Genomic DNA, 26,891 nt, shown 5'->3' on the forward strand with positions numbered 1-26,891 from the left:
AGGAAATTGGTTTTTGTCGGAAAAACCAATGTAAAAGGCAGTAACAAGGAACATATTTTCCTTGTTAAGAATCAACACAACAAACAAGTCTAGAGTTTCCTTTTGATCACCATTCCTGGTCTCCTCTGCCAAGCAGTCCAATCTCTGAGGGAACTACTGTTACCAGCCTTGTCTCCTGAAGCCCCTTGCTCTGTCCCCACTCACCCTCTTATCTGAGCACCAGAGCGAGCCCTAGAGTGAAGCTTGTTATTAGCACGGTATTTACCCTTCTCAATCTTTTGTGTATACATACATGTATGCGTGTGTGTGTGTGTGTGTGTGTGTGTGTGCACTTATCCACAAAGATACATAGCATGCTTTACATAAATCTTACAACCTGTTTGTTCATCCAAAAGTAGTCATGGACGCCTATCCAGCTCAGACTTTTAAAGTCTTGCATAGTATTTCACAGTAGGAGTATACCATCATCTATAGCATTCTCCTATTCATAGAAATTTCCCCAAGTTTTTGTTAATAAAAAAATATATAGCGCCAACAGTGTCTTCACATCCTTGCCAACACTTGTCCTTGTTTTTTTTTTTTTTTTTGTTTGTTTTTTTTCAACTTTTATTTATTTTTGGGACAGAGAGAGACAGAGCATGAACGGGGGAGGGGCAGAGAGAGAGGGAGACACAGAATCGGAAACAGGCTCCAGGCTCTGAGCCATCAGCCCAGAGCCTGACTCGGGGCACGAACCCACGGACCGCGAGATCGTGATCTGGCTGAAGTCGGACGCTTAACCGACTGCGCCACCCAGGCGCCCCTTGTTTTTGTTTTTTGATAATAGCCACCTGACAGGTGTGAAGTGATACCTCATTGTGGTTTTGATTTGCATTCCCCTGATGATTAGTGATGTTAAGCATCCCCCCCGCACCCCATATATCTGTTGACCATTTGTATGTCTTCTTTGGAGAAATGTCTATTCAAGTCCTTAACCCATTTTAAAATCAGGTTATTGGTTTTTTGTTATTGAGTTGTAGTAGTTTCTTATATATTTTGAATGTGAATCCTTTATCAGATGTATGGCTGACAAATATTTTCTCCCATTGTATAGGTTGCCTTTTCACTCTGTTGATGGCTTCCTTTACCGTGCAGAAGCTTTTTAGTTTGGTGTAATCCTGCTCGTTTGTTTCTGTTGTTGTTCCCTGTGCATTTGTCATATCTGTGAAATCATTGCCAAGACCAATGTCCTGAAGCTTTTCCTGTATGTTTTCTTCGAGGAGTCTTAAAATTTCAGGTCTTACATTCAAGTCTTTAATCCATTTTGAGTTGATCTTTGTGTGTGGTGTAAGATAATGGTCCAATTCCATTCTTTGACATATGGGTGTCCGGTTTTCCCAATGCCATTTGTTGAAGAGACTATCCTTTCCCCTCTGTGTATTCTTGGCATCCTTCTCGAAGATAAGTTAGCCACAACCTCTACGGAAAATAGCATGGGGGTTCAGTAAAAAATTAAAAATAGGACTACCATATAATCCACTTCTAGGTATTTTCTCCAAAGAATTGAAATCAGGGTCTTGAAGAGGAATTAGCTCTCCCATGTTCATTGCAGCACTAGATGTGGAAACAATATAGATATCTATCCATACATATGTGAATGAATAGAAAAATGTGGTATATGTACACAGTGGAATATTATTCATCCTTTGAAAAGAAGGACATTCTGTAATAGTCAACATCGAGGAACCTTGAGGACATTATGTTAAGCGAAATAAACCAGTCACAGAAGGACAAATACTGCCTAATTCCACTATATTAGGTACCTAAAATAGTCACATTTATCTAATGAAAGAGTGCAATGGTGGTTGCCAGGGGATGAGGGGAGGGGGAAATAAAGTTAAGGTTGAGCAAGATGAATAAGTTCTAGAAATTCGATGCCCAACATTGTACCCACAGTCAACAATAATGGATTGAATACTTAAAAATTTGTTAAGAGAGTAGATCTTTTGTGAAGTGTTCTTACCCCAATAAAATAAAATTTGAGGAAATATTGCAAAGCACTTCTTTGTGCGTACCTCGTTAGGCAGATACCTAGGTCTTTCTCTAGGGTAACTAATAATAAGGGAAATATAGGGATCATAAGGTATATGCATTTTTTAAAACAATTTTTTATTTTATTTATTTTTTAATGTTTATTGACTTCTGCGGGGGGTGGGGCAGAGAGCGAGAGGGACAGAGGATCAGAAGTGGACTCTGTGTTGATAGTAGCAAGCCCGACGTGGGGTTCAAACTCACCAACTGGGAGATCATGACCTGAGCCGAAGTCTGATGCTTAACTGACTGAGCCACCTAGGTGGCCCTGCTTGGCCCACTTTTATAGTGGTTTTCAAAAAATGATCTATAGATCTATATTTATACCAGAAACTATGTTGTTATAAAACTCCAAAATTTATCTTAGCCTATTGTTTATCTGTTGATGCTTTTGGTGTCAAAGACATTTAAAATTTTGATGGAAAATTTTATCATTTTTGGATTTTGTTTTCTACATCTCACTTGTGCAGTCCTTCCTTACCTTTAGCTCCTAGCAAATGCTCTTATATTTTCTTGAAATACTTTGATAGTTCTCTTTTTGCATTTTGGGAATTCTCTTTTTTCATGTGTAGGCTGTGGATATACTTTTATTTGTTTTTGAAAACAAATGAACTGTTTCACTGATTTTATTTTATTAAAAAAATTTTTTTTTAACATTTATTTTTGAGAGACAGAGAGAGACAGAGCATGAGCAGGGAAGGGGCAGAGAGAGAGGGAGACACAGAATCTGCAGCAGGCTCCAGGCTCTGAGCTGTTGGCATAGAGCTGGACGCGGCACTCGAACTCACAGACTGTGGGTTCATGACCTGAGTCAAAGTTGGACACTTAACTGACTGAGCCACCCAGGCACCCCTGTTTCACTGATTTTAAGTGCCCCTTTTATAAAATAGTAAGTTCCCATTCATATGAGTCTTTTCTGGGTTGCCTCTTCTCTTCATTGTTCTCCTTATATGTTTCTGTGCCAATCCCATACTCAGAGAGGCCTTTCCTGACCACCTTGCCTGAAATAGCCCGCATTCACTCTCTGTTGCATCACCCCATTTTATTTTCTTCATGACACATACATCTCTTTGGATTTCTTATTTATTTACTTGTCTGCTTGTGCATTACAAGCTCCATGATGAGAGCTCCAAGCTGCCTTTTACAGCACGTGGAACAGCACCTAGTAGACACATAGAGAATAGTTACTGAAAAAAACGAATGAAAGAATACTGCTTGGCCAGAGATATTTGCATTTTGAGCTTTATTTTCAAAGATTGAATAAATTGTCAGGGGAATTTGTACTATCAACCAAAGAAATGGATAGGAAAGGGCCTTTCTACCTCCTTGAAGTTCTTCTTTGTATGTTTGTGGGTTCTGTTCACATGTCACATTGCTTAAATCCGGAACCCTCGGAGAAACTCATTCAAAGGTGCAGAATAGGGTGATGTAGGCTTATAATAAGCCTTGGGTACATTTCTGTTTAGGGTGTGGAATTGAGTGTGGCCAGATGTAATCACTGAATATATGGCTCAAGGCAATCATTAATTTCCTCTGCAAATATTTACCCAGCACTCTGGTGGGTGTTCAGAACGCAATGGCGAGTAAAATAAACATCGAGTTTATGGAGGGGATGGGGAAGACCCTACAGCAATGAATATATGATCAGAAACGGAATCACTTCTATGTAGACAAATAATGAAAAGCTTTCAGAGCATGTAACAAGAGGGCCAGAGAGGTTTCCACAGAGGAAGTGACCGTTGAACAGAGGGTTGATCTGGACAAAGAGAGCCTGAAGTATCCCGGCAGAGGCCGTGAGGCAGAAGCAGGAGAATAGCTTGGGTCTTGTAGGCGAGGCCAGATCAAAGGGGAGTGCAGTATAATGACAAACAAAGACAAAACAAACAGTAACAACAAAACCCATGTGGATGTTGGAGTGATACAAACTCTGGGTTCACGTGAGCACCTGTCAACTGTGTAATCAGATCAGTTTTACTCTCTTCCCGCTCAGTTACCTTGTTGATGAAAAACAACCTCATTGGGTTACTGTGAATATTACATGAGAGCGTCTTTGGCTCACGTTAGATATACACGCTGTAGTTACCATACCTCTGAGTTTGTTAATGGTTCTTCTGTGTTCGTTAGCTGCTGACACCCTAATTTGAAGCCAGCAAAGTAGAAATAATCACTTGTTTTGGAGATTCACAGCCTGAAACCCTCAAGTAACAGTTTCCAAAAGGAAAGTCAGTCAGATAGTTTTAAGCATCTAGTAAGTGCTGCGGAGTTCAGTTGAAAACCATTTTTGAGTGCATGCTTTGTACAAAATGGAAAGTATTCTTTTGGAGATACAAGAATGAGCCATTTTGAAGGTAATGACTAAATGGATTTTTTTTATAACTATGCCATGGAGGATCTAATAGAGGCAAAATCAGCGTGTGTTTTGGTTAAGGGAATGAGGTATAAGACATTCCTTGTAGAGGGAACTGCTGGGGAAGGTTATAGAGGGGAGAGGTTATGGCCAACAACTCATGAGAAAGTGTCCCAAGAGAGAATTGTGGGACTCTTCTACCAAAGGAGAGAGTGGTTAGTCAAGGCAGTGCTGACAAGGCTGAGTGGTTGTGCACAAGAAGCTTGGGTCTTTGTGGAAGGACATCCTGGACCATGGTCATGGCTAGTGCTAGATTATAGCTATGACCAATGTCTCCAAGATCTGCCCATGTCTTCCTTTCTCTGGGCATATTAGTTTGGGGACTCCTTTATGAAAACACAATGTTTCTGCTGCTGGCAGTGACTATGCACACTGAGACACATATTTTACCCCATCCAAATCAATTCCATGAAACCACGCTTATCACCATTTTGTGGTCTGTGGATCACCCACCCCCACCAGAAGGCCACTTTAGTCTTTTGTCCTTGATTCGTTTTGGCTTCATCCTCTTCAAGCATTTGAATATCTGCCTTTCCTTCCCTCTTTCTTTCTTTCTTTCTTCCTTCCTTCCTTCCTTCCTTCCTTCCTTCCTTCCTTCCTTCCTTTTCCTACTGGTTTATTGAGGAGGGCAGGTGAGAGTTCTACCACCTAGAAAACATCATAGAAAGTTTCTGCTTCCTCAACAGGTATCTTGGCTATGTTCCCCCTTTATTTACTCCATTCCCATTATAGCCCATTAAAATCCTACTCATCATTCAAGAGCCTGATCAGGTCAGATTTCTCCATGAAGCTTTCTGTAATCACCCCAGCTTAATGGGATTTTGTCTTCCTTTGTTAATTATGTATTGCATATTATTTATAACAATGGGTCCATTGTTGTTTTGGTTGATGATTAGTGTTACCTGGCAGAAACTTTTTAGTACAATTTTTATTCTAGAACAGTTTCATACTTGCAGAGTCAATGCAAAGATAGTACATAGAATTCCTGTTTACCCAATACCCAGTTTCCCCTATTATTAACATCCTACATTAGCACAGTAGCTTTGTCATAGTTAATGAACCAATGTTGATACATTATAATGAACTAAAGTCTATACTTCATTCAGATTTCCTCAGTTTTCCCCTATGTCCTTTATCTATTCCAGGATCATCATCCAGGATGTCACTTTACAGTTAGTTGTCATGCCTCCTTAGGCTCCCTTAGCTGTGACAGTTTCTTAGACTTTCTTGTCTTTTGTGATCTTGATAGCTTAGAGGATTATTCAATAGGAATTTTGTAGAATGTCCCTAAAATGGGACTGAACTGATGTTTTTCTCATGATTAGTCTGAGGTAATGGGTTTTTAGGAGGAAGACCACAGAGGCTATCCTGTGCCATTCTCATCATATCATATCCAGGGTATATATTAACAGTATGACTTATCAAAGGTGATGTTAACCTCCATCACCTGGCTTGAGGTAGCATTTGTCAAGTTCCTCCACTGAAAAACTACTTCCTCCATTTCCATGCTGGACTATTTGGGAGAAGGTCACTGTGTGCAGTTCACCCTAAGGGAAGGGATTATGTGCCACCTCCTTAAAAGCAGAGTATCTACGTAAATTATTTAGAATTCTTTCGAATGGGAAGATTTTCTCTTCTCCCCCTTTTGCTTATTCAGTCATTTATTTATATCAACATGGACTTGTAGATATTTATTTTGTTCCTTGGGTTGTAGTCCAATACTACTTTATTTATTCTGTTGCTCAAATTCTTCCAGCTTTGACCACTGAGAACTCTTTCAGTTGGTTCCTGTGTCCCGTTGATATATCCCCATCACTTGGGGGGTGGGGGTGTATACTTTCTTGATTTCTGCCACTAAAAGATTCTCCAGGCTCATATTGTATATATCCTGCCCCAGGCCTGGGATCAGCCACTTCTCCAAGGAACTCTGACTCCTTTTATTGGAGAATGGTATTAAAAACCAAGATCTGGGCACTAGGCATGCTTGTTGCTATTGTGGTGTTTGGCTTTTAGGCCCTCTCAACTGATACAGCAAAGAGATGCATGTGTGTATACTAACCTGTATATATGTATGTATCTGTAAATATTCCCCATATATATATTTTTTTTCTTGGTTTAATATTGGAGTCAATATCAAAATTGTGAGGACGTCATAAATGTAAGTTTTAGACTATCACTGTTCACAATGTGGGTAAGTATTAATCTTAGTAAAACTTTGTTACTTGCCTATAGTTTTGGTAATTGTAATTTCATGATCTGAGTTTGGAAATTCTTACATTATGTGATTATTGAATGTCCCACAAGACTCTCCAAGTCTGTGACTTGAAGTCCTAAATATAGAAATAAAGGCTGTAAGAACCCAAACATAATAGTGCAAATTGTATCCATTCATTTTGATAGTATCTGTCTCACTCCTCTCCTCTCCTTCTCTTTCTCGTTTGCTTGCATTTTGGTGGGCTGCAGGCTCCAGTTCCGACACCATCTTCTGAGATGACTTCGATTCCCAGAATACCCTTGATGCTACTCCTGCTGCTGTCCATCTTGAGTTCTGCAAAAGCTCAGGTTAATCCAGGTAACACAGCCATTGCTCAGCCACATGCTAGAAGACCAGCCGAACACTCAAGTCCATCAATGTTCATCTTGGCAAAGGCCCTGCCAAGGGTATCCAAAGGGTCATCTTTTCCCCTTATTCCTTCCTTCCTTCCTTCCTTCCTTCCTTCCTTCCTTCCTTCCTTCCTTCCTCCCTCCCTCCCTCCCTCCCTCCCTCCCTCCCTCCCTCTCTCCCTCCCCTCCTTCCTTCCTTCCTTCCTCCCTTCCTTCCTCCCTCCCTCCCTCCCTCCCTCCCTCCCCTTCCTTCCTCCCTCCCTCTCTTCTTCCCTCCTTCTCCTTCTTCCTTCCTTCCTTCCTTCCTTCCTTCCTTCCTTCCTTCCTTCCTTCCTTTCTTCCTTCCTACCTTCCTTCCCTTTCATGATGAAACTTGTCTAAAGCAGAAACAGAAACTAATATCCTCTGTCTATATGACATCTTGGCTGTTGTGAAAGGGCTCTTGATATAAACTAGAGTGGAGTAAATGGGAATTTTAAAATATGGGAGGCGGAGGAAGCATCTGTTTACTTCTGCATCTTCTTGGAAACAGGAAAGAATTTTTAGATGACTTGGAGAACTTCCACAGGTTGGGTTTCCAGTTATTTTTGGCTGGTTTAGGCCTATGTTTTACTTGGATGTCATGTTGTGCTTCTGGGACCCTGGTCTTATGGGATCTCAGGCAGTCTTTCTTTCCTATCAGGTGTGGCCATACTCAAATATAGATGTGTCCAGAGAAATCTTTTAGTTCTCCCCAACTTTTTAAAACAATTTGTATGTGTGTCTCTCTCTATATATTTTATTTTATTTTTATTTTTTTAATTAATTAATTACTTAATTTTTAAATTTACATCCAAGTTAGTTAGCACATAGTACAACAGTGATTTCAGGAGTAGATTCCTTAATGCCCCTTACCCATTTAGCCCATCCCCCTCCCACACCCCCTCTAGCAACCCTCTGTTTATTCTCCATATTTAAGAGTCTCTTCTGTCTTGTCCCCTTCCCTGTTTTTATATTATCTTTGCTTCCCTTCCCTTCTGTTCATCTGTTTGTATCTTAAATTCCTCATATGAGTGAAGTCATAGGATATTTGTCTTTCTCTAATTTCACTTAGCATAATGCCCTCCGGTTACATCCATGTGGTTGCAAATGGCAAGATTTCATTCTTTTTGATTGCCGAGTAATACTCCATTGTATCTATAAGCCACACCTTCTTTATCCATTCATCCGTCAATGGACGTTTGGGATGTTTCCATACTTTGGCTATTGTCGATAGTGCTGATATAAACATTGGGGAAAATTGCATGTATATTTTAACTTTAAATTGAAGTACACAATTTTATCACTTGTCTATTACCAGAGTAATGTCTCTTAACAACTTACGTAAAGTTGGTGATCCAATCTGGGCTTGGTTGAAGTATTCTTCTGATCTCTGGTTTCATGCACCTATCTGGAAGTCAGCTGGTTATTGGTTCATCTAGGATGGCCTTGGCTCTGACGACTGGGCAACTTGGCTGTCCTCTCCTCTAGCAGACTAGCATGGATATGTTTTAATGGAAATTGCACAGGAGCAATAGCAGAAGCAGAAATGTGCAGCATTTTCCAAGCCAATGCTTTAGTCACATTCGCTGAGATCTCATTGGCCAAAGCAAGTCACATGGCCAAGCCCTGAGTCAGAGTGGGATGGCATAAAAAAATCACATGGGGATGGCCTGAATACAGGGAAGGGTAAAGGATTGGAGTCATTTTTTTTCCATGTTGACACAAATATAAATATAGGAAAGTATACATATATCTTTATACTTAGTATAAGTGCTCAATGTGATGAATTTTACAAACTGAATACATCATCTAAGCAGCATCCAGATTAAGAAACAGAGGTTTACCAGATTTCAGAAGCTCACCTCATGCTTCTTTTCAGTCACTTCTTCTCACCCTCACTCCAAGGGTAATCATTATCCTGCTTTATAACAATATAGATTAATTTTGCCTGTTTTTATACTGTATATAAATGGAAGCAGATGATGCATAAATACTATTTCACATCTGGCTTCTTTCATTCAATATTTTGTTCATGATATTCATCCACCCTTCTGCATGCAGTTGGCAACTGTTTGTTTTCATTGTTGTGTGATATTACTTTGTTTGAATATTTTATTTGTCCAGTCTACTGTGGATGGGAATTTGGATCGTTTCCAGTTTGGGCCCATCATGAATAAACCTGCTATAATCATTCTTGTAAAGGTCTTTTGGTAGAAGTGTGTATTCAGCTTTTTGGGGGCATATACCTGGAAGTGGAGTTACTGAGTTATATGTTACATACAGTATGTTTTTCTACACATTACCAGAGTTTTCCAAAGAGATTTTACCAATTTGCCCATCCCACGGTAATGTATGAAAGTTCTGTTGCTCCGTGTTGTATATGGATTTTTGAGGACATTTTTCTTTTGTCCTCTTCATATAGCATGAGGGTACATTGTGAAAATCCTCACCCTCTTCTCCTAACTAGAATTCTGTCTCTGTGGGATATTCTTTATACCTGAAAAGGAAATATAATCAAAACACCTTAAAATCAAGGATTTCTTGTTTTAATAAACCCAGTGCCTTATTACTTTCTTGTAATAAGTTTAGTTGGTTCACCTCAGATCTGAACTTGAACACCATTCCTTCATTTCTCTCCTCTGTATTCCTCCCACCCCGTTGAAGTGTGGTTGCTTCCTGCTACATTGAACAAGCAAATGGTCATCTCCCTGATTCGGTCTCCAAGGAAGGGGTCACTATGTGTGCACAGAATGGTAGCGTGTTTTGGTTCCAGGCACATTCACAGAGACTAGGATGATATGAGGACATTTTGATGAATGAACCAAAAGAGCTAGGGTTCTGTGTTCAAGAGCATTGTTATAGCCCTGTGGCAGGAAATGAGCTGTGTGAAGACAGAAAGCAGTTATCATTAAAACATTTTCCTCATATTCCTGGTGCCAATCATTTCTGTTGGCTCTTTTTTTTTAAGTTTTTTAATTTATTTTGGGAGAGAGAGAGAGAACCAGAGAGAAAGGGAGAGAGAGAGAGAGAGAGAGAGAGAGAGAGAGAGAGAGAATCCCAAGCATGCTCCACACCATCAGCACAGAGCCCTAAGCAGGGTTTGGACTCGTGAACTGTGAGATCATGACCTAAGCCAAAATCAAAAGTCAGAGACTTAACCAACTGAGCCACCCAAGTGCCCCTTCTGTTGCCTCTTTCTCCCAGGGAGAAAGGAATAAATGTCTTGACTTGCAAAGATCTTTATAGAACATAGAATATTTGAGGTATGTTGAAGAACTAATCCTTCTCTCTACCATTTCTTCTGTTTTACAAAGTTAAGCTAGAGACCAGCAACGAGAAACAGTAATCAGTGTTAAAGGATCGAGGCACAAATCTTGGGGTTTGTGGAGTCCTAGGGCCTGCACACTGATGAATGTAGAGTAGATACATAATAAACGCATGTTGATTTATGGGTGACTTTTCAGAAGTCCTTATTGGTTTCTACTGAAAGACAAAAATTCTTGGCCAGGTAGGTTTTCCTCACAGGTTGGTCCCATGGTATAAATAGATGCCATCTTGGATGTAAGTTGGGAGAACTGGGTTGTAAACAGATCTTAAAATATCGACACATTTTAATAGAGTATTTGATATAAAATATTGGCTGGCAAATAGCAACTGGGCTAAACATTAAATTTAATTAATATAAAGTCTACAACCAGCTCATTAGTTTAAGCCCGTTGTGGAGATTTCATCATGGCTGCTGGTGTCACACCATGGAGGCTCCCGGGTAGTACTAGTGTGATATAGGTAGTAGGTCATGACACGATGGCAGGGAGGCCGTTGGCTCCCTGCTCTAAAGCACCAGAGCTTTGACAGCGGCAGCCAAGCAGGTAGTGAGACAGGTAGTAATAGTGGCATTTCCAGTAATGGCAGGCTTCAAGGTGGCGTTGTCACTGGGGGCTGCAGTGTAGGCTCTACGGGTCCACCCAGGAAATACTGACATGCAGGAGTATGTACACAGTTCTGAAGTGTGGACAGCATGCCTCGCCAGCTTCCCATTGTAACCGTGCACCAGGGACAGGGACCGGATGACTGTCGATTCAATGGAAGGTCATTGGAAGAGGTTGAGGCAGTTTCCTCTGTCACAATCATGGCTCAGGAGATCAGTTAGCTAGTCTCCATCAAACGATCATACGAACAATTTGTGAAAAACATTTCTACAAATCAACAAATGATGTGGATATTGTTAGAATATTCTGCCGAATGATTTGCAGTTTACTTAGAAAATAGTATTTAACTCATTGGGGTGCCCAGGTGGCTTAATCGGTTGAATATCTGGCTCTTGATTTTGGCTCAGGTCATGAGCCCAGGGTCATGGGATTGAGCCTGCATTGGGCTCCATGCTGGGTGTGGAGCCTGCTTAACATTCTCTCTCTCCCTTTCCCTCTGCCCCTCCCCTGCTCATGCTCTCTCTCAAATAAAAGAAAAAAGAAAGACAAGAAAATGGTATTTAACTCACTTAGAAAGTGATTCTGAGGAAAAACCTGGTTATGATCCTGGCTTGTTCTTTAATTAGTTATGTGACATTACACCTGCCATTGTATTTCTCTTCGTATTTCCTTAATCCTTTTACCTGTAGTAAGGTGATGTTGGATTAGGTGATCTGTGAGAGCCTTTCTGTCACAAACTTAGTGTGATTTTATGGTGTGGGAGCTTTACCACCTATACTGGAAGATATGGATGGGCTTTGGACTTGGAAGCAGGGTCCCTGATCTTGCATGGCTGTTCTTTGTAAGAAAATCCACTTGTCCCCAGCTCCCTGGCACTTCTCAGACTTGGGGTTCTAAAATCTGAACTTTGGAAGAACCTCGCCTTTGAGGTTAAGCACAAAGAAGATAGCTGATATATATATATCAGTGTGTACACACACACACACACGTACCCTAAAATGCCCCCTAGTGACATGTTGGGTACACAAAGCCTGCCCCAGCCTAATCTGTAGGAGTTTCATAGTACAAGAAGCTTTTTGTTGGGCAATTTTTTTCCTCTGGAGGTGGGTCTAAGAAGAAGCCTTTCAGGAAGAAGAAATAACATGTATGCAATGGCCAGAAGGGACGGGGAGGAACATGGGGGGCCGCCTGGTGGAGGGTGCTGAGTGAGAGACCCAAAGGGGCAGCCTTTTCATCCTCTTGTAGATCCTTGGGCGGGGCGACTGGACTTAACAGGAGAGCCTGAGAGTACCTCCAGGACAAAGGGACATCTCTAGACGCCACAACGAAGTATAAGAATAGTCTGGGTTATTAATAGTGGTTTGATCACCTGGCCAGGTTAGACGCCTCCAGGCTTCTCCTTCAGTGGTCAGTCAGGGCCCAGAATCTTAGGGATTTCGAGGGAGGAGGATGAGTAGAAGTGACCTGATTATCCTGGACACCAAGCCCAGGGGTCTGAGGTCCTGAAGACTCAGCCAACCAACCAGACAGTTGCTGTCTGTGAGGAGCACAAAGGCAGTTGGCCCCACCCTCTCTCTGACTTGGCCTGTGAGAAGTGCTTTTACTTGGAAGAGGGAGAAACAGCTCTTTTCCCTAACAGGCAACCCAGGCATTCAGGATGCACAGGACAGAGCCAGGGCAGGGCAGTGTTGGGGCTTCCTGTTTCCGTTCCGCATTTTCCCTTCATAGGAGGCAGGAAGCTTACTAGCAATTCAGAACCCTGGGGTGGGGGAGTCCTCCTTTGGTGTCTAGAATGTTCCTACTTTCAGGGGAGGGACAAAGACATTAAAGGGTTGGGATTCTGAGAGGAGGAATTTCTTCTCCTATAGACTCCTGTAGTTTTAGGTTCATCCCTGTGGTTTTGTTGTTTCCAGCATCAATCCTACATCCCCGTGAGTTCTTTGGACCTAGGCAACTAGTGTCCTAGGCTATTTGAGTTGCAATGAACCTTAACGATACCCAAGTCCCTCTTCCCCATTTTACAGGTAAAGGAAGTGATGTCAAAGGGAGTGAGAGGTTTGTCCACGAGCACACATCTAGCAAATGGTAAAACAGGAGCCCACGACTCCCGTCTCCCAGCTCCAAGGTCATTCCACCAAAACCACTCAGCCCCTCGGGGAGCCGGTGAGGAAATGACCTTTCTCCAATAATCATGTAATAGCTGGGCAGCCTGATGGCTACTTTTCTGTGACCGCCAGTGTGCATTTGAGGGGGTGAGAGGTAATTGGGGTTTGAGGGATGGCCTGAGGCGAAGGAATAGAAAAGACTCAGAGGATCATGCAGAGCTCGCTCTGGGAAACTTGGTCTCATTAGCATGACCAGCAAGCAAGGGTCTAGAAGCCCTTTGGTACTGACTCAGCCTCGCAAAGATACCAAAGCTCCAGAGATACCCTGGTTCCCTTCTGCACAGCGTTGTCCACTTCTCCTCACCCCCTTGTCTACCGCCAAAGCCGGTACATGTAACTTTACTTACACACATTTCCAAATTGGAAAATCCTGGGCTCTCATCCTTCATGTCCCTAGAGACGTGTGAGAAGGTTCGTGGGGCTTCATCTAATGAAAATGTGGCACTGGTTTCAGATTTCTGAAACCAGACCCGAGATGCTAGGGCTCTCTGTGTGTGTGTGTGTGTGTGTGTGTGTGTGTGTGTGTGTGAGAGAGAGAGAGAGAGAGACAGAGACAGAGACAGAGAGAGATTGCTTGTTTGCTTTATTCAGACTGAGCAGGGCCCTCAGAGGGAGATAAAAAGGCTGCGAAGGGACCTCCCTGCTTGAATTCTCTTAAGCAAGCAATGCCTGATGCTGCCCAGATTGGCTCTTTCTTGCTTATATGTTTGTTTGTCGAGTCTAGCCTGAGGGTGGCCTTTGGTATCCTTCCTGCCAGTAAAAGGAAATTTCTCTGGGGACAACCGAAGCTCATCTGCCCCTTAAACACCCTCTGTTGTGCCAAATAGCGAAAAAGAGAATGCAGAGTTCAAAGGGGAATACCAACTAACACTCAACCAGCACTTAATATATTCCTGGTGCCATTCGAAGTGGGCGTCAGCAAATTTAATCTTTGCAGTAATCTTATGAAGTAGGTAGTATTGTCTTTCCAGCTTCACAGGAGAAACTGAGGCCCAGAAACCTTAGGTAACTCACTCAAGGTTGCAGAGCTAGCTAAGTGAGGGAGCTAAGAGGCGCTCTTGACCAGCAAGCGTGCTCTTGACCTCTGTGCTCCTGGATTGTCAGACGCACAGGATGCTCACGTACTACCCAACCAGGTCAGCTCCCCAGGGTCTGAGTGGTTGAAATACTGAGGGTATGAATGTGGGCCAGACATGGAGGAATTTGCCAGGCTAGGTGGAAAGAGGAAAAGAGAGCGTTTGAGCTAAGAAAAGGCTCAGAGGCACAACTAGGAAAGTAAGAGTGTAGAGATGGTTGTCACTGAGGGGTCATGAGGGCAACAGTGAGGTTGGGGTCGTACCAGAAACAGGAGCCACCTAACTTTGGGATCCCCGGTATGTGACAGGTACTTTCCCATCAGAGGCTTTGTCCTCACCCGGTGATAACAAAATAGGATGCCATGTCCTTCCTCCCAGGTTGCGAGTTCTTTCCACTGCCTCCCCCCACCCACAGTTAGATTCCTTATTTTACTTTTTAATAAATTTAAATCGCCTTCACCCGTTTTTTCCACCCTCTGCCCCCTGCCTCAGGTAACCACCGGTCTGTTCTCTGTATCTGTGAACTTTTTAAAAAAAAAAAATTTAATGTTTTTATTCATTTTTGAGAGAGAGAGACAGAGCGTGAGTGGGGGAGGGGCAGAGAGAGAGGGAGACACAGAATCCAAAGCAGGTTCCAGGCTCCGAGGTGTCAGCACAGAGCCTGTTTGAGCCATGAGGTCATGACCTGAGCCAAAGTCAGACACTTAACCGACTGAATCACCCAAGCGTCCCTTATATATATATTTTTAGATCCCACATATAAGAGAGACCTCTGTCTGACTTATTTCAGTTAGTGTAATGCCCTCAGGTTTTATTCGTTGTCACAAATGGCAGGATTTCCTTTTTTCTCATGACCGATATTCCACTGTATACACAATTTCCTTATCCGTCCATCCACTGGTGGACACTTTGGTTGTTTCTGTATCTTGCCTATTGTAAATAATGCTGCAGTGAACAGGGGGTGTGTGTGTGCACATATCTTTTTGAGTTAGTGTTTCATTTTCTTCAGATGAACACCCAAAAGTGGGACTGCTGGGTCACATGGCAGTTCTATTTTTAATGTCTTGTAGAGACTCCACACTGTCTTCCCTAAGTGCAGAAGGATTTCTTTTTCTCCACAGCCTCGCCGACACTTATTATCTCTTGCCTTTTTGACAGTAGCCATTTTAAGAGGTTTGAGGCGATATCTCATCGTTGTGATGTGGCTTGCCCTGATGATGAGTGATGCTGAACCTTTTTTTTTCATGTACCTGCCGATCACCTGTATGTCTGCTTTGGAAAATGCCTGTTTGCATCTTCTGCCTGTTTTTTAATTGGACCATTTGGTTTTGTGCTATTGAGTTGTAGGAGTTCTGTGTATATTTTGGATATTAGTCCCTTATCAGATACATGATTTGCAAATATTTTCTCCCGTTCAGCGGGTTGCCTTTTTATTTGTTGGTGGTTTCCTTTGCTGTGCACAAGCTTTTTAGTATGATGTATTCCTGCTTCTCTATGTTTTTCTTTTGTTGCTTTTGGTTATGGTGTCAGATTCAAAAAATCATTGCCAAAACCCATGTCAGGAGCCTTAGTGCCTATGTTTTCTTCTAGGAGTTCTATGGTTTCAGGTCTCCCATTCATGTCTTGAATTGATTTTGAATTAATTTTTGTGCATGGTATAAGGTAGTGGTCAGGTTTCATTCTTTTGCATGTGGCTGTCTCATTTTCCCAGCACCATTTATTGAAGAGATAGTCCTTTTCCCATTGTGTGTTCTTGGCTCCTTTGTCATAAATTAACTGACCATGTACGTGTAGATTTATTTCTAGGGTCTCTATTTTGTATGCCAATACCATACTGTTTTAATTACTATAGCTTTGTCATATATCTAGTAATTGGGGGACATGATGCCTCCAGCTTTGTTCTTCTTTCTCAAGATTGGTTTGGCTATTCAGAATTTTTTGTGGTTCCATACCAATTTTAGGATTATTCGTTCTATCTCCATCATTTGTTTAGGATTATTAGAAAAACACCATTGGAATTTGGATCGAGCTTGCTTTGGCTCTGTAGATTCTTTGGATAATATGGACATTTTAACAATATTGATTCTTTCATCCATCAGCATGGAATAGGTTTCTATTTATTTGTATTTTCTTTGGTTTCTTGTATTAATGTTTTGTACTTTTCGATATGCAGGTCTTTCACCTCCTCGGTTAAATGTATTCCTGGGTATTTTATTATTTTTATGCAATTATAAAACGGGATTTTTTTTTTTTAAATTTCTCTTTCTGGTACTTAATTATCAACGTATAGAAATGCAACCGTTTTTTTTTTTTTTTTGCGTATTGATTTTACAGCCCATAACCAGGATGCAGGATGTCCTTTTGCTATCATATTTCAGCAAATCTGAGACGAAGATGTTCCAAGAAATTAGACAGGCAGTAAGCCTTCCCGGGTCCTCTGTCCAGATTGTTCCCTGAATCGCTGGTTCTTCTTGACCCTGAGGTCTCATTATAGCCTGGAGAGTGAGTGCAGACATACCGTGTGATGCCAATGTGGTTTGGTGAAGAGACCGGGTGATGGAAATCAAGAGACCTCGAGCCTGGTTCCACCTCTGTCACTATCTAGCTTTGTGACTTTAGGTAAAGCTCCGTATCTCGCTTTGCTCACTGACACAACGGGGGAAAATGAACTCTGCCCTCTGCACCTCACGTGGCTACGATAGGGGGACCAAATGAGATAACAGAAGTCAGTGGGCTTTCGAAAGTGATATGCAAATATTGAGGGTTGTGATTTGTTCCTTTTGGAAGAAGAGAAAAATAAAATAAACCAAATACCATAAAACAATGGTTTCTATGTAGTAGACGGTGGGGGAGGAAAGAGAAAAAGAGTTCATTAGTGACCATTATGGTCCCTTGTGGTCTCCAAGAGAGACTCAAGTTACCTTTGGGAAGTGGGGGCTTCTAACAACCCTGAACTCTGGCCATCCTAACTCCAAGGGGATGCAGGGCCCTGTGCCCAGGAGAGCTTATCCATGGAAGTGTATTTTTCTGAGGAGAACAGTGTGATTGTTGGCTTAGCTTTTGGTCCTAGCCAGCAGGCCTCTGAAGAGCATGGATGTGGCAAGATAGGCCTCCCAGAATTTTTCGTGGTTTGGACACATACACAGTGAAGTAAAGTAAAAGTTAAGACATTCAAAACAGTGAGGTTTTGGGGGGGGCTTAAGTAGGAGGTGATGAGTTGTTAAAAAATATGCAACTTTTCCCCCCTGCTGCACAGACACTTATGACCTTGGTCTTTGTCTTATTTCGTGTGGCAATGATCTCTTGTGTATTCATGGCCAATACCTGTGACAGTACCTGTCTTATATAGACAATCGATAAGTGCCTGAGGAATAAGGAGAAGACAAGAAGGAAGGGAGTCAAGGGCCTCCCAGGCTTCTCTGTATTTTTCTTCAAAAAAAGCATCTAAATTATGCCATTTGAGGTTTGGTCTCACAAAGATGTTAGGAAGCTGAGAAGGAGTTCATAAGAATATCAACCCTTTGGGGGCGCCTGGGTGGCTCAGTGGGTTGCATGTCCGACTTCGGCTCAGGTCACGATCTCGCAGTCCGTGGGTTCGAGTCCCGCGTTGGGCTCTGTGCTGACAGCTCAGAGCCTGGAGCCTGCTTCCGATTCTGTGTCTCCCTCTCTCTCTCTCTGCCCCTCCCCTGCTTGTGCTCTGTCTCTCTCAAAAAAAAAAAAAAGCCCAACCACGAAGTGTATTTTCTCTATATATACAAGCATAGCTAACAAGAAATGATTCATCCTGGCACAGGAGGAGCCCCAGCTATGGGGAGAAGAGGGGAGGGGGTGGGTAAGTCCACCTTTGGAAAGCTATAATTTTAATTTATTCGCTTTTAGTAGGTTAGACCAATATTCAGGACTCTGTAGGAGCTTTCTTACTGAGAAACTCGCTCAGCTGTGATTGATAACTATGCATTTGGCAAATGTGCAGAGTGAGAAAGATGCTGCTGGCTACAGTGATCACCCGTCTCCTTCAGAAGCTCTGGGGTTTTGCCCCATAGCGAAGCTTCTCTACCTGCGCAAAGCCCAGAGCCAGCCCCGTGCCCCTGCTCCAAACTGAGGAACGGCTGAAAGGGGCTGCAGGAGGTATATCCCCTCTCAGATTCTCCCTTCTTTGAAGTTCTAGTCCCCTGTTCTAACGATCTGTTCGGAGAAAAAAAATTCTATTTGGATGTTTTGCCCATTTTTAACTTTTTTTTAAACCTCAGAGCAGGCAGATGCTTTCAAATAGATGATTTATAAGTTTTATCTGCATCTTTCAAATGCAGGGGGGAGCACTGGTTACTGTAAGCTACTCCGTCCCACCTGGAAACAGAAATAGAAAGTTAACTTTTACCTTATTGCCAGATTATGTTAACTGATGGTGTCTTGCTTTTTGAATTGGCTAGCGGGAAGCTCAGAGCCAAATGTGAGGCCCATCACTAGCAAAGGTATATAGACCCACATGCAGTATCTTTTGGATATCAACCTTAGCTCTTTAGCTTATACTTTTTTTTCCCTATTCTCTTTCCCCTGAACACACATACGTTTATTCATTTATTAATTATTTTATACCATTTGGGAAGCCAATTCCAATCTCTGTTTTAGAATGAGTCAGGGTAAAAATAGTTAAAATATAAATAACATCTATAAATAACATCTATCCGGTTTTAAGCATTATTCTGCTTTAAATTTTTTTTTTTTACATTTATTTCTTTTTGAGAGACAGAGCACAAGTTGGGGGAGGGGCAGAGAGAGAAGGAGACACAGAATCCGAAGCCGGCTCCAGGCTCTGAGCCATCAGCACAGAGCCCGATGTGGGGCTCGAACTCACGAACCGTAAAATCAGGACCTGAGCCGAAGTCGGACGCTTAACCGACTGAGCCACCCAGGCGCCCCAAGCATTATTCTGCTTTAAACATCACTAAGTACTTGATATATCTTAACTCATGCTTCCTGATAGCATTCTTATAAACAAATACTATTATTACCATTAAGCTGAGAGGCTGAAAGTTAAGTAACCTTCCCAGGACCATAAAACCTCCAAATTGCTTTAGAGTGAATGTAACATTTAAAACAAATAATCCTCTCTCTTCCTCCTTCTGAGTGTCATATCTGGAGCCCTATTGTATTTCATGAAGCCTGCTAAATTCTTTGTATTCATTATGTCAAATCTCCACAACAGCCCTCTTGGCAACACTGCTAAAGATGAGGAGATTCAGGTTCAGAGAGGTTTACTAACTTGTCTTGAAGTCCCATGATTTGGAAGTGGCAGAATCCAGTTTTAAGCTTCCAGACCATGGCTCCAGTTTTCTTCTCGGTTCCTGACCTGCTGTCTCTTCAACTCGCCTTCATTTTTTTTTAAATTGAAAAAAAAAAGTTTATTATTTATTTTTGAAAGGGAGAGAGAGAGACAGCATGCAAGTGGGGGAGGGTAGAGAGAGAGGGAGACACAGAATCCGAAGCAGGCTCCAGGTTCCATCCAAGCTGTCAGCACAGAGCCTGACGTGGGGCTCAAACTCACAAGCCGTGAGATCATGACCTGAGCTGAAGTCGGATGTTTAACCGACTGAGTCACTCAGCCCTCCCTTCAACTCACCTTCTTATTGGAAGGAAGGACATACTATTCTACTATGAAACCTTCGCTAACTTTGGCAGCCAGGAAGAAGAGTGTATCTTGACTGACCCTCACTTTGATACCCTGGAATCCAGTACAGCCTGGGGACTCCTCTTCCAGAGCTCTGCAATAATTGTTTCTGGAAAGTATTTTGGGCTTCCAGGAAGGCTGCAATTCTAAAGGGCTAATCCCAAGGGGAACCTCAACTTGGGCAAAAGGGGTGTTGGCAGAATCACCCTATGTGCCTAGAGGAACCCAAATAATCTTCGTTGGCCTCTACTAGCATCCCGCTGTATAGATATTTACCTGAATAATGAACCAGTCTGGAGTAGCAGCCAATGTGGAGCTTGGGGGAACAGGGACCCAAGTGACAGCTTCTCTAATGGGACCACCTTGTCCTTTCTGGAATTGGAAGAACTTGATCATGGTAGCTGGGGTTGAAGAAAGAGGAACCAGGGATCAGGAGAAGTGAGTCTCAGTCCTGTGCAGGAATTTCAGTCCTCATCAGCTGTGCGTCCTTGACTAAGGGGACGCACACCTTTTGGGGGCTCAGAGGTTCTAACTAATATTTGATATGGAGCCATTGGAGGGGTTGGTTTTCTGAAGCCCCTTCTTAGCTCTAAAGTTTATGATTGCAGATGTTCTTTTAGACCAGAGACCGTCTTGGGTCCCCTGGTTGACCCCAGTGTCCCCCCTCCTGGTCAGTCTGGTCTTCCTTGTACCCAGAGAGGCCCAGGTGTCAGCTCTCCATGCTTCAGGACTCACGTGTGCCATGCGTGTGTTTTCCTGGAAGCTGCATATAGGACACTCATTGATGGGTAAGCTTGTGGTCTGGAACTAGCAGGGAGATGGTAAACATCACGGAACAAGCTGCCCTTTCAGGCTCTCAACCTTGGCAGCATAGTATGAAAATAATTCTTGGGAAGCTGGAGCCTGGTGGCAGCTGCCTGCTTCTCCTCTGCCTGCCTGCCAGGCCCTACCAGAGCTCAGGACAGATCGAGCTCTGCCTGGGCATGCGGTGGCCGGCACTGGTAGTTTTCCACTCTGGGAAACTGGAAAGTGAATTGGCTTCTCTGTCCAGGAGATTGGTGGGTAGTGGAAGTGTCAAGAACCACCAAGAACAACTCAGCAAGCAAAATCAGGACGCCCTTCTTTGCTGCTGGGTCTCTGGGTCCCTCGCTGTCCCTTGCTGTCCTCCGCCTTTCCATGCTTCCTGATCTTTCATAATGTGGAGTTCAGAGATGGATGGATGGGATCTGATAAAAAAAAAAAAAAATGAAGTGGGCTTGGGGAAAAGCACAGGGGCCTGACATTTAGGATTTGGCACTCTGAGTCTTTGCTATTGGCTGGGGTCCCTTCCACAGGAGTTTACCAAAAATAGGCATATTCACTAGGAAAACCGCACTGGTACTGCTGAAAAGTGCCACGTTGGTTGCCCTGGGCCAAGGCTTATCCTGGTTCCAAAGACCCACTAGGATGAGGAAGGCCATCCAAGATCAGCTTGTCTTTTTTCCTCTGCCCTTTCTCTGAGGCCCCTGGGAATATTGATTCACCAAGAAACTTCGCCTACTGGCTGCTTTTCTGGCTCTTATCTCTGAATTCCCTATCCTCATCCTTATTATCTTTGGTTCCAACATCTAGACCTCAAGACCCACTCCAATTGTCTCAAGAAGCTTTGTAATATCTCTGGCTCAGAGCCTTGCTCTGGCATTGAGCTGGAGATCTTCATCAAGGCATAGAGTGAGACTCCGAGCTCTTTCCCTCACCAAAGCTTGGGGACCCCTCCTTAGTGCAGCTTCTTGGACCTTTATCCAGTGTCCATTGACTACAATTCATGCTAAAGCTTCTCTTCCTCTCATGCAAATGCCCACAAAGCCCTTCAAAGCACATCCCTGAAACTTGGTGTCCTTTGGTGATTGCTGAGAAATGAAACAATCCTAGAGAAATGAATCAATTACAGAACCTGCCCTCACGAGTTCAACACATGGTGAACTCTCCATTCATCCAGCGTTGGGTTCATCCATCCATCCACCTGCCTTCTACCCTTTGCTTACTTATTTATTTGCCAAATGTGTATTGAGCATCTAATGGGTACCATGTGTTGGCAGCTGCCCAGCGGGAAAAGGAAGAATCTGACATGATTACTATTCTCAAAATTGCTTACAGTTTCACTAAGGAGGTAAACAAGCATGAGTGAACTAGAAAATCTCTGGTGAAGGTTGTTACCTAAAAGAACCCCCCACCCATCTCTTTTATCCCCCTATCATATTTTAGAGTTTTCCGTAGTTTTGTCATACTATCTGAAATAGTAACAATTCGTAATAGCTATTGTCAGACAATTTGATTGCCTATTTGAGAATCGAAAATCTACTGCCTCTTGTCTTTCTCCTCTACCAGAATGTAGGATCCGTGGGCTAAGTCATTTTATCTGTCCTGTTCACCACTGTATCTTCACAGCAGGAACTGATTTGTTAGATAAATTCATAAGCGTTAAATAAATTAACATTAATATTAAGTAAATATATTTGTTAAATAAATACATGAACAAAAAGATGGGTTGCAATAGATATGTAATGCCCCAGAATTACAAAGAAGTCTTATATGTCTGCTGCCTGGTTAAGCATCATTAGTCAGGGCTACCCTTTCCTGACTTCCCAGGTCTTTTTTTTTAAGCCTCCTAATTAGGAACAACAGAAAACTCTTCTTTTATCACCATTTCAACAGATATTTACTGAACACTCAGTTAATACCCAGACACCCTACTAGAAATGAGGCAAACAACGGAGAGAAAGATAGACAAGATCTCTGGCCATATGACACTGAATAGTTAGTGGAGAGACCAAAATGAAACAATTATTTGTATTGAAACAAACAATTATTTGTTTTACAAGTGTGAAAAGTGCTAAGAAGGAAAGCAGCGCACTGTAAGAGCATGTAACAGAAATTCCTAATTTCCCCAAAGGCTCGGAGGAATTCTCTAAGAGCTGGAGGATGAGCAGGAGTCAGCAGGTAAGGGAGGGGAGGGGAAGAACATTCCAGGTACACGGAACATGACATGCAGGGAGACCCTGAGGCTGGAAGGTACTTTGTGCACTTACGAAGTCAGGATGAGAGCCAGCAGAGATGTGCAGAAAGCCCAAGGTGAGGCCGGAGAGGTAGGCTGGGCCCGATCCCGCAGGCATCATGGGCCACACTATCCGAGGAAGACTGGACAGCTGTTAGAAGATTCATGTCAGAATAAGATTCTAGGAAGCTCGCTTGGGCTGCTGCGTGGAGAAGGACTGGTAGAGGAACCGGAGGAAGAGCTAGAAGGCATTATAGTCATTCAGATGTGAGGTGGCAGAGGCTGGGCCCTGCATGGGAGGAGTGGAGAAGGAGAGAGACAGCTGGACTCAAGAAATTTGCGGGACGTAGTGATGAGGGACCATAAGGCAAGCTGAGGGCAAAGCACAAGCCAGCACATGCCCCTCCCCCACCCAAGTGGGCTCTGTGCGACGTTCCTCAGGCTCTCCTGGCCACCCAAGAACAAAGGAAAGGAAAGAAAACAAATGGTTAACTGTGATAGAGATCACAGTCATGCGGGACATGAGTCTCCTTCAGGTTACAAATGTCTTAGTAAATTATAAGAAAAAGGCAATTTTATCAATAGCCTGATCTCCAGAAACCTGTAGACTCAGTTTCCTGGAGCCCCAACATCACCCTCCATAGTGATGTGGGGACATAGGCAAGAAGAAAATGGCAGGTAAAATTAAATTTCCGTGTGACTTGCAGCCCATTGACAAATACCTGAGGCAAGTACAAAGTATAACATTTCTCCAGGAACCCCCTACTGTCTTAATGTCAATGGCTTCCTAGAGGGAAAACAACCTTAGCTTGACCCTAGCAAGGCTGTGGCATCCTATGAGTCCTCTTTAGCAGATGAAAGTCCTTCTGGAGGCTTCCCTTTGGCCTTTCCCTCCCCCAACTCCATAGTACATAAGCAGTCACTCTTTACAAGCCCAGTGCAGCACTTCCTGCCCACGGGTCCTGTCCCTGTGCTTTAATAAAGCCACCTTTTTGCACCAAAGACATCTCAAGAATTCTTTCTTGGCCATCGGCTCTGGACCCCTACCACTCCGAAACCCCATCCATACGAGCGGTAGGCTTTGCTAATAGAGCAGCTGACTCCCGAAGGACAGGTTTACTTCCCACTCCTCCACTGCTCCTAAAGCAGAAATGAACGTGTCACGTGTCATTCCAGAACTCTTCCTGTCCCAGAGTCCCGTCCTGGTCCAGGTTCAGGGCCACGTGTGCCGCGGCTCAGGGAGGCCTTCCAGTTCTCGACATGTTGTTGCCACAGCTGTCCACACGTGGTTGGCTTACACCCTTCCGTGCGAGGGAAGCACTGGAGGGGATGAGGAGGAGGGGCGCACTGACACATTTAGAATTTTCTTTTTTGATGTGGACAAACTGCAGCCTCGTTTCATCCCCCGGTTCTTCCAGTTATCAAACCTGAGCAGCAGCAGAGTCACCTGGAGGGCTGATGAAAACCTGGTTGGCTGGGCTCCGCCTTCAGAGTGATTCAGTAGGTCTAGGGTGGGGACTGAGAATTTGCATCTCTTTTCTTTCTTTAAAAATTTATTTTATTATTTATTTATTTATCAAAGCAATTTTTTCAATGTTTATGTATTTTTGAGAGAGAGAGACAGAACACGAGTGGGGGAGGGGCAGAGAGCGAGGGAGACACAGAATCGGAAGCAGGCTCCAGGCTCCCAGCTGTAAGCGCAGAGCCCGACGCAGGGCTCGAACCCACAAAATGTGACCTGAGCTGAAGTCGGATGCTTAACCGACTGAGCCACCCAGGCACCCCCCAATTTTTTTAAAAATTGAAGTTAGTAGTCTTGGCTTCAGGAGTAGAACCCAGTGACTCATCTCTTACGTATGACACCCAGTGCTCATCCCCAAAAGTGCCCTCCTTAATGCCCATCACCCATTTCACCCCTCCCCCCACAGTGGAATTGGGGAAGGTATTGGCAAATGACATGTCAGAGAACTTCCATTTCTAACAACTTCTCAGATAGTGTTGGGGGCTGCCAGTCCTGGGAGACCACTTTGAGGATCAAAACCTTAGCCCAGTAATGAAGGGGAGCAAAGAGCCTCAGCCAGGCAACTGGCCCTCCTTGGACACCAAATAGAGTATCCTAGGTGGGATCTCTCTCTCTGTCTGTCTCTCGGTTTTTCTCTCCCTTTGTTTGTTAAATATGGAAAGTACCTATATAGGCATAATTGGAACACAAAATAGATAGGGTTCCTAAGCCCAGGAAATATCAACATGCTTCATACAGGCAGCTGCAGCTAAGGCAACTGTGTTAAAACTCCCTGGTTGCTGTTTCCAGGACAAGCAGTGCCTTGGTGGGGAAGTTATTTGCAACAATATCATGACTCACCCCATGCGACCCTCTTTCCCCATTTCTGGTTTACTTTAGATGTTCTGAGAAACAGAAGTTCTCGTTACACTCATGGCCCAGTGACTAGAGATTCATGATAGCCAGGAACGCAAGCCCAGTGGGACTGTGAATGTGGATGTCCCTGGACTTTGGAATGGCCCCAGAGAATGATCATGTGTCCAGGCTGGAAGGGACCTGGAAGCATGGTTTCCAAGTGTGGCTGCATAGCAGAATCACCTGGGAAATTAAAAAAAAAAAAAAAAAAAAGGGGGCGCCTGGGTGGCGCAGTCGGTTAAGTGTCCGACTTCAGCCAGGTCACGATCTCGCGGTCCGTGGGTTCGAGCCCCGCGTCGGGCTCTGGGCTGATGGCTCAGAGCCTGGAGCCTGTTTCCGATTCTGTGTCTCCCTCTCTCTCTGCCCCTCCCCCGTTCATGCTCTGTCTCTCTCTGTCCCAAAAATAAATAAACGTTGAAAAAAAAAATTAAAAAAAAAAAAAATGTAGGTTCCTGGGCACAGTTTCAGACCTACCGAAGAAAAATCTCTTAAGACAGGGCTCACAAACCTATATTCTACAACCTTCCCAAGCAATTCTAAAGCAGTCGGTCCATGGACTGGCTTTTGGGAATCACTGCCTTAGAAAACATCTAATCCAGCTCCCCTGATTTCCACAGGAGAAAACTGAGACCCAGAAAGGATGTGAACTTTGCTCAGATCCTGAGTGGATTTGAAATCTCTTTTTTTTTTTCCTTCAGAGGTTGTGTAGCTTAGAGAGAGCCGTCTTTAGAGTCCGAATCTAAAGTGAGTTAGTATTTACTCCACGAGTGGCCCTAGGCAGTTATTTAATGTCTTACCTGTAGATGGGGGATTCGTGAGAAACAGGAAGTAATGAGTGACAAAAATACCATATCGTCTGACATTTGATAAGTGCTGTTTATAAGTGGTTACCATTATTACAGTATATCATCAAATTGAAGAGCCTGCTGATTCTACTGTACTGATTCTACTGATTCTACTGTGTCACTCTAAGAAAAAACCCCAGCTATGACTCACCATTTGCTTGTGAAATGCGTTCAGATTTCAGATATGTTAGCGCGTGGAAAATAATGGGAGATACAGTCTTCCACTTCTCTTTCCCCAACCCAGCACAGATTACTACCATTATTGAATTAAGTAGTTAAATGTCTGAAGAAGAAGCATACTTAGTGTGCTTGAGGAGCAGCCAGGAGGCCAGCGTGACTGGAGGGGGGAGTGCGCTGGACGTGAGGTCCAGGATAGCCCGGGATCAGCTCTGCAGGACCCTGGAGACCACGCATGCGTTTTCAATGTTATCATGAGTGAGGTGGGAACTCCCTGGAGGGTGCTGGGCAAAAGAGTTACGTGGTCTGACTTACATTTTCATAGATAAATGGGACAAGGTGGACAAAAGGACGTCTGGTTAGGAGATTATTGTTTTATTCCAGGATCGACCTAGAATGGTAGTGGCATATGTGGAAAGGAGGTGGGTTATGGGAATTCTTTAGGGTGGCTAATGGGATTTCCTCATCGGCTGTTGGGC

The 26,891-nt window shown here is 43.4% G+C and overlaps 1 protein-coding gene across 6 annotated transcripts in view; it reads left to right on the top strand.

Moving 5' to 3' along the window:
• Nucleotides 1-26,891, top strand: part of DDR2 (discoidin domain receptor tyrosine kinase 2) — a 156,410-nt gene that overhangs the window by 86,593 nt on the left and 42,926 nt on the right. For 5 of the 6 annotated variants that reach the window (XM_086693127.1, XM_086693125.1, XM_086693126.1 and 2 more), the window contains one exon: nucleotides 6,941-7,049. The exons of the other annotated variant lie outside the window; for it this stretch is intronic. In XM_086693127.1, coding sequence (XP_086549253.1) covers nucleotides 6,968-7,049 — 82 coding nt within the window. In that variant the 5' untranslated portion in view covers nucleotides 6,941-6,967. Of the gene's footprint in view, nucleotides 1-6,940; nucleotides 7,050-26,891 lie in introns of those variants that run through there. 6 annotated transcript variants of the gene reach the window in all.

This window comes from Puma concolor, chromosome E4, assembly GCF_028749965.1.
Source record: "Puma concolor isolate L17-30 chromosome E4, mPumCon1.1.hap2, whole genome shotgun sequence".
Taxonomy (NCBI): domain Eukaryota; kingdom Metazoa; phylum Chordata; class Mammalia; order Carnivora; family Felidae; genus Puma; species Puma concolor.